Source organism: Hesperophylax consimilis, chromosome 6 (assembly GCF_061612785.1).
Source record: "Hesperophylax consimilis isolate HC1 chromosome 6, BYU_Hcon_1.0, whole genome shotgun sequence".
NCBI lineage: Eukaryota > Metazoa > Arthropoda > Insecta > Trichoptera > Limnephilidae > Hesperophylax > Hesperophylax consimilis.
The window spans coordinates 30,166,169-30,180,990 of NC_142841.1; the positions used below are offsets into that span (position 1 = coordinate 30,166,169).

A 14,822-nucleotide genomic window follows, 5' to 3' on the forward strand; every position below is an offset into this window, starting at 1 on the left:
ATTTTCGAAAAAGTAAGGTCCAATGACTCCGCCGGACCATAAACCGCACCAAACAATCACACGTTGAGGATAGAGAGGCTTTTCAACAATAACTCTTGGGTTTTCCGAGCCCCAGATGCGACAATTTTGCTTGTTGACGAAGCCACCGAGGTGGAAATGGGCCTCATCACTCAAGATGATTTGCATTTGATTCACTCAAATCACATTCTCCTTAATCACTTCTCCGATTCACATTCTCCTCACATCCCCTTATTTCGGTCATTAAATAAGCCTAATTTTTCCATACATAAGAATTTGTATTTTTCGGAATAACTTTATTGAGTAAAACCTCAAATTGTAATATTTAATTATTGAAGACAATATTAGCGATTTCTAAACGAAATTTTTCTGTTTCAGATTTTCGTTTAGAAATCGCTAATATTGTCTTCAATAATTAAACATAAGAATTTGTTTCACTTGATCGCGCCATGTTTTCCTCGGGCGTCCCGGACCTTTTCTACCATTCACTACTCTATACCACATTGTTACCTACTGTTAAAAAAAACCCAGCATTATATCGATTTTTCCTTCGATTTTATATCAAATCTGCAGAAACATATAGATGACGGTGATTTTACGGCGGCAATATTTATTGATCTAAAGAAGGCGTTTGACACGGTGGATCATAAAGTATTGATCGAAAAACTGAAGCATTTGGGTATTGTTGGTACACCTCTGGAGCTTTTCCGATCTTATTTATCAAATCGCTTTTCGGCAGTAGAATTTGGAGGAGAAATGAGTGAATTAGGTAAAATAACATGTGGAGTACCACAGGGATCAATTCTTGGACCGTTGCTATTCCTAATCTACGTGAATGACATAACAAAGTGGGGTATTAAAGGAACTATACAACTGTATGCTGACGATACGGTAATTTTTTACAATAAACTCAACCTAGCGGAGCTTGAAACGGAGATGAATGCTGATATTTCCCATCTCACAAACTGGTTGAGAATAAACAAACTAACTCTTAACGTAAAAAAAACCCATTATATACTTTTCGGTAACAAGAAAAATTTCAGCCTCGATATTAAAATTGGAGACAACTGCCTCGAAAAGAAAATGAACACAAAATATTTGGGTCTGATCGTAGATTCCCAACTCTCGTGGGATCTCCATATAAATCATATAAAAGAGAAAATTACCCCTATAACTGGTGTACTATATAGGCTTCAAGGATTACTACCCATTCCTTTACTAACTTCAGTATACTATGCCATGGTACATTCACACCTTTCCTATCTCTGCTGTATCTGGGGTTTTGCCTCAAAGAAATTGATAGCTGACCTGCAGGTGGTTCAAAACCGAGCTCTCAGAAATGTGTTTGAATTTCCATGGGACACTCATGTTAGGGACATCTATTCAGTTTCTGGTATCCTTCCAATTACAATCCTTCCTAAATATGAAATCACAAGCACCATCCTACAAATTACCCAAAAATCAACTCACACCAACATCAAGCCACTTTACAATCAAGACATCCACAACCACAATACTCGAAATAACAATAAAATCCGCATTCCTCAAACACACACTACAAAATATGGGTTAAAATCACTGAACTATATTGCCTATACACTATATAATTCGCTTCCAGATATGTACAAACACATCCACCATAATAAAAAATTGCAAAGCAATGCTTTAAAAGAATATTTTTTAACTACATTTAAAAATGAAAATATGTAACTGTGTTGTCATTTCTTGTTGTATCTTATCCATGTTTTTTTTTCTTTCTGTACTTGTTTTCTTTTGTTGTTTGTTCTACTTAACATGTCATTATTTTAATTTTTAATTTTTATGCTGTATTGAATGTGAAACTTATATTTGATATCAAAATACCGTTGTAAAATTGTTCCTACTACCTCCTACATATGAATTGTAAGTTCCTCCTGTCCTAAAATGAGTTCTGTTACTCATCGGGATTGCTCTAGCAAGAAATAAACACAATAAAAAAAAATAAAAATAAAATATCGTCTTTAATTCCACTCCTTTCGGACTCCTACTGGTCTTCGATCTACGTCGTGAGTTTGCGAACGGCGACCACGATCCATAGAAGTGTAGATCCCTGCTCGGCCGACAGAGATGAGAGTAACACCTCGGCCGGTAAATCAGAACTTCACTCGGGGGTGGCAGTATTTGAATGTGCTGAAACTGTACACAGGTAGGTACTATATCACTCCTACTATAATATGTACTATGAAACTGTACTTATATCATTGGTGATATTTAAATAATAAACAAAATGTTACTTAATAATTTTATTTGTTTAATAATGTAAAATATGGAAGTACTCCATTGAAATTCTTGAAGTAAGTATATCAGACCGTATCAGGGATCTGTCGATGCCCGAGTAAATCTGGCTTCGGAGAAACTGGGCGTCTTGTATAGGAGTATCAGATTCTTAAATAGTAACCAGCTGCCAACCCTAGCTAGAAGCTACCTCTGGGCTGGAGCCCCACAATATGTACTTGATTCCATACAAAGGAGAGCGGTTCGTCTGATTGACAATCCATTGTTAAAAGACTGATTGCTATCTCTAATGCACAGACACAATGTGGGCATGCTGAGCTTGTTCTACGGGTATTTTGATGGAGCCTGCTCTAAAGGGCTAGCAGCATTGTTCCCCGGTGCACTTGCGTGAAACTCAAGATACACCCGTTCACAGTGGATGTTGGCTTCATGAGAACGGGTCGCTTCTTCGACTCGTTTCTGTGTAAGACGGCTCCTATGTGGAATGAGCGGCAGTCATCTGTTTTTCCTCCTTCATATAATCCGGCCTCTTGAAGACCCACACTAATAAATCCCTTCCTACAGCCCCAACCTTAACACCCCTCATAATACTGCCAAACCGGGCATTCACATTTAGAATCCCTTGTAAGTTAAAACCAGTCTTGTGTTCTCAATACAATAATAAAATACGGATTGCGGACTGCAGGTATATATCTGTACCTCAGAAGTCAAAGGTCGGTTATGCATTTTTTTGTAAAAATGAGTTATGTATGAGACCTTTTTAGTTTTTTCAGTATCTACACAGAGGTATAAAGACGGTTGTCCTGCGACAATGTGAAACTAAGTTAGGTCAACATAAAAGGTCTGGTATCCCCATCACAATGTTCAAAGGAAAATTTTTACTATTTCCTCTCTCCTGAACAATTTTAAAAATGTTACAACCGACCTTTGACTTCTGAGGTATAAAAAGTGTGATTTTTTGCAATACTTCAATCATGGTTACCAGATTAAAACAAGATTGATTTAGTAAAAAAAAAATACATTAAATCACACAAAGGGAAGAAATAAAAAATCATTAAAATACAAACAAAATGAGCAGTATGAAAAATTCACATGAAATTAAAAAAGTTTATTAAATAAAAAATAATAACAATGATATAAAAATATATATGCCATGCGGCCTTTTTTAACATAGTGGTCTATGCAATGGACTTTCAGTGAATAGATGGTGGGGTCCAATACAAGCAGTACATTTTTCATTCCATAATATATTTTGTAATGTGATTATTGCTAAGTTTGATGCAATGACTAAGTAAAATATCTAACTCTGTTTAATAATTGGATGAACCTTATAAAAAATGGCCTTACAGTAGTTATTAAAACAAATTAATGAATGTAATTGATACGCTAAAGGTTATCACAGTTATCATCTAATAAGACCGGTCTGTGGTTAAATTGGCATCACGTTTGGGTCCCAGCCAGGGGTCGTACAATTCAATTCCTCGTCTGGCTAAGTCGTCCATCAGGACACAATCAACACTTTCTGCTTATTGTGGTGGTATAGATTTTCAAATATTGTGATGTTATTCGTAACCTGGGAATATTCATCCTTCTTTAAATACACTATAAACAGTAATTTAACAATCAATAAACAATTTTTAAATAACCTACGTAATATAAAATTCTGGAAGATTAAACACAAAACATAAAGATTTGTGTTAAAAAAGTGGAACAAAGAAAGTATTCTTACTTTAAGAGGAATGGCTGTGCAACAAAATTTAAATTAGAATTTGTGGCCTACGCAATACTACGCATCCAACCAAACTGAACAGTTATTTTTTAATTAAAAAGTATAGCAAATATCTAGTACGGATATGTAGCAACTTTAATTATTTGTGTTTTCAATTATAAAATTTAGGCCATTCAAAAATTCTATTTTTATGATTTTAGAGGCAATGACAATTTAAGTTTATTTAAAAAAAAAATTTTGTTAGATGAACTATATAAATGTGAAAATAAAATAAAAATGATAAGAAAATAAAATAAAAATGGTATGATAAAGGGAGTTATATGGTGTGGTAGCCCTCTATCCCCTATCCATGAAGAAGGTTCCCGTTATATAAGGGCTGAAAGTTTCGCCCCTCTAGAAATTTCTAGAAGAGTCCAGAACATTCGAGAGTATTCGAGAGAATTCCACAACATTCCAGAACATCCCGGAACATTCTGGAATGTTGTGGAATGTTCGGGAACATCCCAGATCATAATGAACTAAAAACGGGATTACAGGCTGTTTCCTGATAAAGTTTTAGTAAATTCGTAATAATATGATATAACTTGTGTGCAAACATTACCGTAACCTGCGACATTACCTTATAATATACAATGACGAAATGCGAAAATGGTTTTTAGGAACACGTGTTCATAAATCGTGACAATACATTGGTATCTCTAAATAGTATAAAACATAGTCACTATCCGCATCTGTCTGTTTGTGCGCTTAGTTCTTCTAAACTATGCAACGGAGTTTGATAGGGTTTTCAATATCATTTAGAGATTTTTTCCTGAAGGTTTATACATATAATACATGGATATTATATCTATTGAAAGTAGAGAAAAGTCGAGCAACGCCAGTTATTAATAAACTAACTGACGTGTACCCAACGTTGCTGGGGGTTATCCTTAGGAAATAGACATATGCCATAGACAGAACATTATTTTGATGTATCTCATAAGGTTAAGCCAGCGTTAGCAATGAAAGTGCCCAAAAATATTCTTTTACAACTTGATTACAATTTTCTGATAAGTATAATATGCATGTATTTTATATATAAACCTTCAGGAAGAAATTCTCTAAATGATAGTGAAAATTCTATCAAAATCCGTTGGGTAGTTTAGAAGAACTAAGCGCACAAACAGACAGACGCGGATGGCGACTTTATTTTATACCATTTAGAGATTACAATTAACTCACAATTCCAAAGTTGCCTCTAAAATCATGCAAAATAGAATTTTTAATATTGCGTATATATCATAAGTTAAGACACAAATAAATTAAGTACCACAAATCCAAAGTACATTTTTCCTATACCTTTTGATTAAAAAAATATTATCAGTTTGGTTGGGTATTTTGGCCTCAAATTCAAATATAAGCTTTGTATGAAAAAAGGCGTGCAACCGTTCCTCTTAAGGGTCCTATTTCACTGGAAAACCACGGTGGCACAACCAGTATGGATATTATGTTGTCTGAGTGAGTAAGCCGCCATGCATTTTACTGGTTGGCACTCAACAATGCTGGTGTCGGTCACCAAATTGCCGGCACCAAGTGGACCCCAGATGAGGGACCTTTCATTTGATTTCTTCAAGGTGAAAATAATGTGAAAAAAAAACTTCACATTATTTTTAATTAAGTTTGTTCAGTTTTAATAAAATCTATCTAAAACAAGTCTCTCAACTTTTCAACAACATCAGAGATCAAAGGCCTTTTCCTTTTTTCTTCGAGGCAGCGTTTAGCCAGTGAAAATAATAGCTCAGCATTCTCCCATTTCCCAACAGATTTATCCAGCAAGGGTTCGATGACTCCATCTGAGCACATGTCATCTACATGTGTAACAATGTCTGTGCCAGGCCTTGTGTCATCTAGTGGGGCGAGGCCAGTGAGAAGTTCTAGGAGCACCACTCCAAAACTAAATACGTCCATTTTCACAGACACGTCTCCACGAAAGGCTTCTGGAGCCATATAAGCTGTGGTGCCCATTATGTTCGATGTCACTGTTTGAGTGGAAAGTAGTTTTACGAGTCCAAAATCGCATAGCTAAAATAAAAAAATAAAAAATCATACATATTTTAATGTACACAAAAAATATTTCATAAGAGACATTTAAAACATTTCACATACAACAATGAATGGCTTATAACAAAAACATGTCCGCTTTTTTAGTGCTGTTTGTAAAACAATAATAATTATACCCTACATACCTGTGATCTGGAAGACCACATTTTAACTGTATAATACTTCAGCAAGCTCATGTGATCAATAAATTAATGTTATCAAAAACTTTGCATTACTCAAAATGTGCCATTGATTGCTGTTCATTTGACTTTTAAATTAAAGCGATAGTATACTATACCTTTGGAATGTAGGATTTCGTCAAAAGGATGTTGGCAGATTTAATATCCCTGTGAATTAAGGGAGTTTGAAATCCATAGTGCAAGTACTCAATGCCCCGAGCCGAGTTGAGGGCAATATTCATTCTCGTTTGAGTTGATAAGTTTGAACCATTACAGATGTTTTCCCTCAATGAGCCACCTTCAATGTACTCGTAGATTACGCAGTAATTTGGTCCATCGCAGGAATAGCCCAAGAGGGAGAGAATGTTGTCATGATTATATTTAGAAAGAATTTCAACTTCCATCTTGAACTGTTTGGATATTATAGGCTCGCAATATTGTCCTGCGGGACCAAAGAGTTTGAGTTTCTTTACAGCAACGGGAAGATCAAACAACCCATTTGTCAAATAGACAGTTCCGAAACCACCCGCTCCGATATTTCGTGACGATAGTAGATTGTCATCTTGCGAGACGTCGTTAAAATTATTAGTAAATCTTTGCAACTCTTTGTAAGAAATATGCGGTAAGATTGTGTTTAAAGATGCGCTTGTTATAGGCAAACTGGCACTTATATTACTCTCTGATGTTTTGAATTTGAATTGTAAAGCGCTCAGCTCAGGAATATTGAAGTCTAAATTGGAATCGGTATCATTTGTAGAAACTCCTTGTAAAATGCTGATGTTTGGTAAATCCATCCCAGAGTCACTTTGAATGACATTAAAGTCGGGGATATTGTACTCAGAGAGGGTAGTCATAGATACATTTGTCACATTCATATTTACAGCTTCTAGATTCGCATTAGATGTGGAATTGCTCATCATGCCATCAGTTTCAGTTTGGAATATCACATCAACATCGTTGCTTTGATTGGGTGTTTCATTTTCTTCCCTCGAGACACTTTCACCTCCACTTAAGAGCATACTTATAGCGGGAATGCCGAAACCTTCATTCAGGTCTTCACTTAAGCTTTGACTTAAGTTACTGTTAGAGTGATCTGCAGAAAATTGAATCATATTACTTGATTCAGTGCAAATGTTCGTTGATTTAGTTAACACAGAGGGAGCGGTGCTTACAGAATGATTGCTATTATTCAAGCCGCTGCTTGGAATTATAAGAAAATTATTATATTTCTCAGTTGATTTTTCAGGGGTTATTTTATTATCCATGTTTTTGTTGTAGGTTTCCAAATTATCGGCAGTTAAGTTGGGATAAGACATGTTGTTTAGTAAGCTTTCCACATTCACCTTCTTTAACTCTTTGTCAGCGAGAATGTGTGGTAAGGAAACGTCTACTTTTGCAGCGGGTCCTGATACGGGTCGTTTTGGGGGAGAACCTAAAATAAAGAAAATTAATTTTGGATGTAAGCATGTGTATCAATAGCTGTTTAGAAATAAACTTTTTATTGTAAATGTCCCTCTATTACGCACTTCTAAATATTGCATCCAGTACCAGAAACCGTACGATAAAGTTTTCGAGTTCCGCCTTATGCTTAATACGCAAACGTTTTAAGAGTAACACTTGGTTTTAACTCAATCACTACGAGAAATAACTATTTATGTTGGGGGTGAAGGTGAAAGATGCATTCAAAATTCTTTTTTTTCTCGATGAATTTTAGGTTTGAAGATTAGGGAATACGCATAAATTATTAAAATAACCCAACCTAAAAACCTATTTTGTGTATGTTTACACCTCCCCCAACCTAAATTGTTGATTCTTGTAGTAATTAAGTTAAAACAAAGTCTAATTTCCATAACCTTTGCCAAGTAAAAGTGGTTAGTTAAATATTTACCGGCAACTATACCAACCGTACATATGAATATGTACCAACATAAGTTTATCAGTCTTAGAATCAATTAGGATTACTCACTATTTAGTAAATCGACGGCCACAATATCGGCAGCTCTGAACAGTTCTGCCTCCATCAGTAATTGTAGTAAAGTTCCCAGTGTAGGACGATTTCTCCCTGAAGTTCCCCATTCTTCAAAAAGTATTTCTGTACAGGGACGTTTTTGCTTGAATCCTGCTGTTTCAATGAGGCTAAAAATAATAATAAAACACTATTGACATCGTCGGATAATCATACGAAGCATATCTAATTATAACAAAACTTACTTCATGTGATCAGTCCCATATTTTGGAATGAATGTACTATTTTCCAATTCTTTTGGTATATGGGACATAAGTTTTTTCCAAGAATCCGAATTCTCTAAAACTTGAATTAATCCGTAAATAGAACCGATTGGAACTTTACGTATTTCTACGGTAGAATCCATATTGAAATTTAAAAAAACTTTACAGTAAATATTAAACCGGTAATTAAACTGCCAAACAATAATAAAAAAGCAAAACTAATGACAGCGATGTCAAAATTCCATATTGACATTGTTTTGACGTTTTCAATGAATTTAGTGATGGGCATAATCGAAACATTCTATTTTCGAAACATCAAAACGATCGAATGATGTTTCGAATGAATCGCTTGGTAGCAAATATCGGGTTCAGACATTTCAATTTGAATCGAACCGATATTATTAGTACTCTACTGCCCAACATAAATACTCAATTCGAGCAATAAGCCAAAATAGATTGGTTACTCCCAGTTTGAAAACATCTTTTGGAGAGAGAAATATTTATAAATTCTACAAAATTATACAATGCTCTACCAAATTAAACAAAAATATATTTAAAACAAAAGTAAAAAAAAGAACAAAGTAATATTCAACTTTATTACAGAATCACTCTTTGTTAATTGTCAAATGCTGGAATGTTATTAGATATTAGCTGTTTAATTACTATATTATCTACCAATCAAAGAAGCTACTAGTGTGTGAACAATTCATTCATTTTTTAGGTTACGATTTACGATGCCAGTACATTTAGTGTATGTAAAAAATGGAATTCTGACTTATAATAAGTAGGGAAGGTTTTAATATCAACAAATTAATCATTTTCGTTGAGCTGTTCCCTTTGAAAAATCACCTCGAGGGCGCTCCATAAAGAATAAAAGGTAAAATATATTTTAAGGTTACGAGTTGTTGTGAAAGACGCAATAGGCCCGATATATATAAATTTAATTTTATATTTGGAGTCCGTTGGGATGAAATATTTTCATTTATGAAATATTATCTTCTACTGAAGAATGTGTTCACGGAATAATAAGAAATGTGAGGAGATTATAAACCTCCAGTAGGAATATTCAAGTATAGTATTTCCTTATAAATGGAAGTAGATACGAAACATATTTGTATTATTTATTCTTATTAAATATATTATTTTTATGGTTATAACTATCACGGCTATAATAAGGATTTTAGTTCAGACGTGAGTGGTCTATTTTTGTTTATGGTTCAGACTTATCTTGCTGTTATAACGAGGTTAATTCGTTGATATTATGCACAAATATGCTGTCAACACAATTTATAATAAAATGTACACAAATAAATACAAATACGATAAAATATCGGTACATATTTCCAAAAGATTACAATAGTACATTTTTGTTGAATCGCATGCATATTTTTTGTCAATCAATTGCAATGATTGGATTGGTACAAAATATAAATGATTTTTTAATTGGATAGCATATTTTCTCAATAAGTGTTCATTATTTTACGTCGTAAAAATATTTTCAAATTAGTGGTAAATCGATTTTACGAAGAAAAAAAATAATTCGGTTCAGCACTCAGTTTTGAAGCAAACAATATGAAGATCTACTTACTTGCGGTCACCGGTAACTAATATTATTTGTATATGTATCAAATATTTTCAGGAAGAAAAGGAGATAGGGAGGAGGAAGATTGCCTGGCTATTCAAATCTATTCTCGATACACTGCCATTATTATTTATTTATTTCTAAGTTACATTTATCTAAGTAAGGTTTACACATATTTTTTCTGTGCCTGTCTCACCAGGAATATCCTTTGCCGAGACAGGTTAGCTTACAAATATTTTATTTTAACAATAAGTAGATCATTAAAATGGCTAGATTATGAATTATGGTATTTTACGAAGGTGATACTGAGAGTAGTTGGACAGGTCTACCTTTAATGATCCGCAAATATAATACTACATACTTATTCACAGTGTCCAAACTCGTAGTACAAACTGTATAGGATAAACTGGTTAATATATATTATATAAATCAACATTTGGAGTAGATTCTATGGTATGTAAAACTTTTTTGTATTAGCTTTCGTTTTCGAGAAAATCGAGTAAAAAGTTGGAATTTATTAGTTAAATTTAAAAAAATCCTTTGCTATGGGAATATCAGCTGTTTAATGTGTTTTAAAATGCGAAGAAGCGTAGACTCTACTCCAAAAGTTTGTTTTAACCCTCTAGTTGCCCTACGCATTTATAAAAAAATTAAAATGAAATGCTCATAAAAATTAGATTTTTAATTTTTTTTTTCTATGTGATGTTGATTCACCCGTTTGTACTGCAAGTTTCAGGACACTGTGTATAATTATCAGTTCTTCTGTCGTGTGGGTATATTTATGGTCGTGTGGCTGCGACTCAGAGGGGAACATCTAGGTTTGTGAGCCGGTCTATGTCGAAACAACTTTCTTTTACTTCTTTTCCCTTATATTCTTCTTCACAAGTAATTTGTAAGCTAACCAATATATTTTATCATGTTTTTTTTGTTAATCAATACTCATAAAAACATCAATATTTGTCTTCTGTATTCTGTTTTCAGTCATCATAGCTCAAGGGATTTCTCCCAAAAGAGAAAACGATTTTTCAAATTTAAATATTCATAGAAAATATGTTCCATATAATACTTATCAGATTCATAAAAAAAAATGTGCTCTCATAAATACACAAGAAGCTACAAACATCTACAGTCCGCTTATTCATACACACGAAAAAGTTTCAAATAAACGGAAACTGAAAATATAAAAGTAGGGGCAGTAGGTCAAGAAAATGACACACTCACTGCAGAATCAGGTGTCATAATTGCAGTAAAACCAGAAAATAAAAATTCTACTAATGAGACAGAAACTAATATTCCAACAGGGATAGAACATTTGAATTCATATGTTCCTACAGGTACTCAAATTCCTGAAAGTCAAGAAAACGACAAACTCACTTCTGAATCAGGCGTCTCCGTTGGAGTAAAACAAGAAAATGAAAATTATCCCATCGAGACAGTAACTAACATTCCAATGTGGCAAGAAAATTATCATTCACCCGTTCCAACAAAAACTCACATTCCAGAAAGTCTAGAAAATGATAAACTCATTACAGAATCAGAAAATGACAAACTCACCACAGAATCAAGCTTTAACGTTGCAATAACGGAAGAAAGTTTAAACTCTCCAAGCGAGACAGCTACAAATATTCCAACGCGGTTAGAAAGTTTAAGTACATCTGTTCCAAACGGCACTCAAAATCTAGAAAGTCAAGAAAATGAAAACCTCACTAAAGAATCAGGCGTCACCGTTGCAGTAACCCAAGAAATTGGAAATTCTTCCATTGAGACAGTAACTAACATTCCAACGGGGCTAGAAAATTTTAATTCACCTATTCCTTCAGGCACTCAAATTCCAGAAAGTCAAGAAAATGAAAAACGCACTGCACAATCAGGTGTTATCATTACAGTAACGCCAGAAAATGAACATTCTACTTATGAGATAGAAACTAACATTCCAACAGGACAAGAATATTTTCATTCACCCGTTTCTACAGCCACTCAAATTCCAAAAAGTCAAGAAAATGACAAACTCAATACAGAATCAGGCGTCACCGTCGCAGTAAACCAAAAGAATATAATTTCTTCTATTGAGACAGTAACTTACATTCCAACGTGGCTAGAAAAAAATAATTCACTTGTTCCCACAGGAACTCAAAATCCAAAAGGTCACGAAAATGATAAACTCATTACAGAATCAGACGTCACCATTGCAGTAACGCAAGGAAGTGTAGATTCTCCTCATAAGACAGGAACTAAAAATCCAATAGGGCTAGAAAAATTTAATTCAACTATTCCTACAGTCACTCAAATTCCAGAAAGTCAAGGAAATGAAAAATTCACTACAGAAACAGGCGTCACCATTGAAGTAACCCAAGAAAATGAAAATTCTTCTATTCAGACTGTAACTTACATTCCAACGGGGTTAGGCAATTTTAATTCACCTGTTCCTACAAGCACTCAAATTCCAGAAAGTCAAGAAAATGAAGAACTGACTATAGAATCAGGCTTTACCATTGCAGTAACATCAGAAATTATAAAATCTACTCATGAGACAACAGCTAACATTCCAAAAGGGTTAGAAAATTTGAATTCACCTGTTCCTACAGGCATTAAGACTCCAGAAAGTCAAGAAAATAATAAAAGCACCACAGAATTAGGCGTCATCATTGCAGTAACGCAAGAAAGTGTAAATTCTCCAAGTAAGATAGCAACTTACATTCCTACACGTTTAGAAAATTTTAGTCCATCTGTTCCAAAAGGCACTAACATACCAGCAAGGCAAGAACATGGGAAAAGAAAATGCTATAACAATTGTTCCAAGAAAATACAACGAGTTTGTGGCTACTACAATAGAACGAAAATAATTTTTACCAACAAATGTTTTATGTTACGTTATAATTGTATCTACAACACACGTACGTACACGTTGAATTTTATTCAAAATAATATGTATTTATTCGATTCGGTGCTATCAAAATATGTATATTGCAACACGTTTTTTTACAGATCATACGAGATTAATGCATTGGAAAATGTGCTTAACTAGATAATGATTACGAAAAACAGTTTGGTTAGTGGCCAACAAAAAGGATCAGTATTCGATGAGTGGACCTATGGAATTTGAGAATATACCTACTATATATATATACAATAACCGTGAAAAATTATGGGATGACTCTTCAAGAAACTACGTTTTTGCACAAGAGCAGAAGCGCATTTCAAATGTACAATAACAATAATGGTCTGGTGAAAACAAATTTAGCAGACTCACCTGCTTTGTCGCTTGTATGGATTTGAAAATTATATTTTTATTTTTTTAAATTTATTTTATTTTTCTACATTAAACCCACACAGGAGGCCCTGAAGAAAATAATTTCTTTCAGGGCATATGTCATCTTTGGGAATGCTGTATGGGTTTTTTTTAAGGAAATGAAGGAGAAGAAGTTCTGGGAAGGTAAAAGATATGAAGGTTGGGTAGGAATCAGGGGTCAGTGTATCTAGGAGTGACGTAAGTATACGACGCACTGCGGCGCAAGACGATGGGTCGAGAGAGCAGTTGGAAAGGTCAGAGGGTTTCTCCAAACCAATCTCTCACGACCTGACCACGCAGCATGAACCCGGGCACCCCTGCTAAATCACTTGGGGTGACCTATGGCAGAGGTGTTGGTTATCCAACAAATGGTTCCAGAGGCGGCGGTTCCCGAACCCTCCTCCCACACAATTGAAAATGTCAGACACTTACTTTAATTATATGGTTTAATATTCAGGGGCTCACAGATATTTTATTTACAGTTTGCTAAATATTTAAGGAATTCAAAATATTTTTAATAAATAAAGTTAAATAATTAGTGCTGTCTATTTATCAATAACAAGTAGTTCTGTCTGAGTTCTGTGATCAGTCGACTTGGCACGTAATGTTTCTAATATTTTCATTTATTTCGAATTAAAGCCAACACATCCTCCGAAATCTTAAGAATTGTAAGTAGATGATTTAAATACCAATCTACTTAATTAGAAACCATTTATTTTATGTAATTAAAAAAAATGTAATTAGCAAATGTAAATTTTGTTCAAAGAACCGTGACTATCCCAATGATCTTCTTTGAATGAATTTTCTTTTTTCCAACTATCTTCGGACAGGTATACCTTACTACTGAAAAAAATTAAATAAGAACATCGAAATAAACACTTAAGAATTCACATTTAAAAAAATTATCTTTACTGAGCCACCATCTTGAACCGGTAACGAAAAAAACAACCAAAATTAAAGACAGACGAAATGCGGAACGGTCGAGTCTAAACAGGACATGCATGTAGCACATTAACTACGCAATGGGCACATTTGCAATCATGAACGTACTACGCGTAACCGGATAACTTCACCAGAGCTAAGCAGCAAAGGCTTTTATTTTTCCAAGAGGCAGGACCAACTTATCAACAATCTTGTCTTTGGGGAGAATGACTTCACTTTTAAACAAAAGTGACTTCAACATTGCAATAAATATTTTTCAATACAAGGCTCAACAACGGATGTCTAACCCTTCAGTACTTTCATCACTTTTGTACAGTTTGCAATGTTTTCTGTGTATTTCAAATGCGTTACATACATCTTATTTTTTTGATTTTCCGTAAAAACAAATACTGTTTTAGAAACTAGATAAAATTATCTCTCCGGTGAAAATTTTAATATCAAACGTCAAAAACGCTAACCCCATTTTAACTTAAATTTTTAATCCAATCATAAAAATATGGA

The 14,822-nt window shown here is 34.1% G+C and overlaps 1 protein-coding gene across 1 annotated transcript; it reads right to left on the minus strand.

The window, feature by feature from the left end:
* Window positions 1-3,446: 3,446 nt before the first annotated feature.
* On the minus strand, window positions 3,447-8,758 carry LOC149423190 (uncharacterized). The gene is made up of 4 exons (XM_089632909.1): window positions 8,491-8,758; window positions 8,246-8,415; window positions 6,399-7,711; window positions 3,447-6,082 (listed from the first exon to the last, which is right to left on the minus strand). Exons 1-4 carry the CDS (start codon window positions 8,649-8,651, stop codon window positions 5,705-5,707), a joined length of 2,022 nt encoding a protein of 673 aa, XP_089489035.1. The 5' UTR covers window positions 8,652-8,758; the 3' UTR covers window positions 3,447-5,704.
* Window positions 8,759-14,822: the final 6,064 nt, after the last annotated feature.

Bases quoted from the DNA above. Each gene is read 5' to 3' on its own strand.
- LOC149423190 (XM_089632909.1), bottom strand. From the start codon at position 8,651: ATGGATTCTACCGTAGAAATACGTAAAGTTCCAATCGGTTCTATTTAC. The intron at 8,416-8,490 runs GTAAGTTTTGTT...TATTATTTTTAG, and splicing joins TATGGGACTGATCACATGAA to CCTCATTGAAACAGCAGGAT. The intron at 6,083-6,398 runs GTATAGTATACT...TTTTTATTTTAG, and splicing joins CGAAATCCTACATTCCAAAG to CTATGCGATTTTGGACTCGT.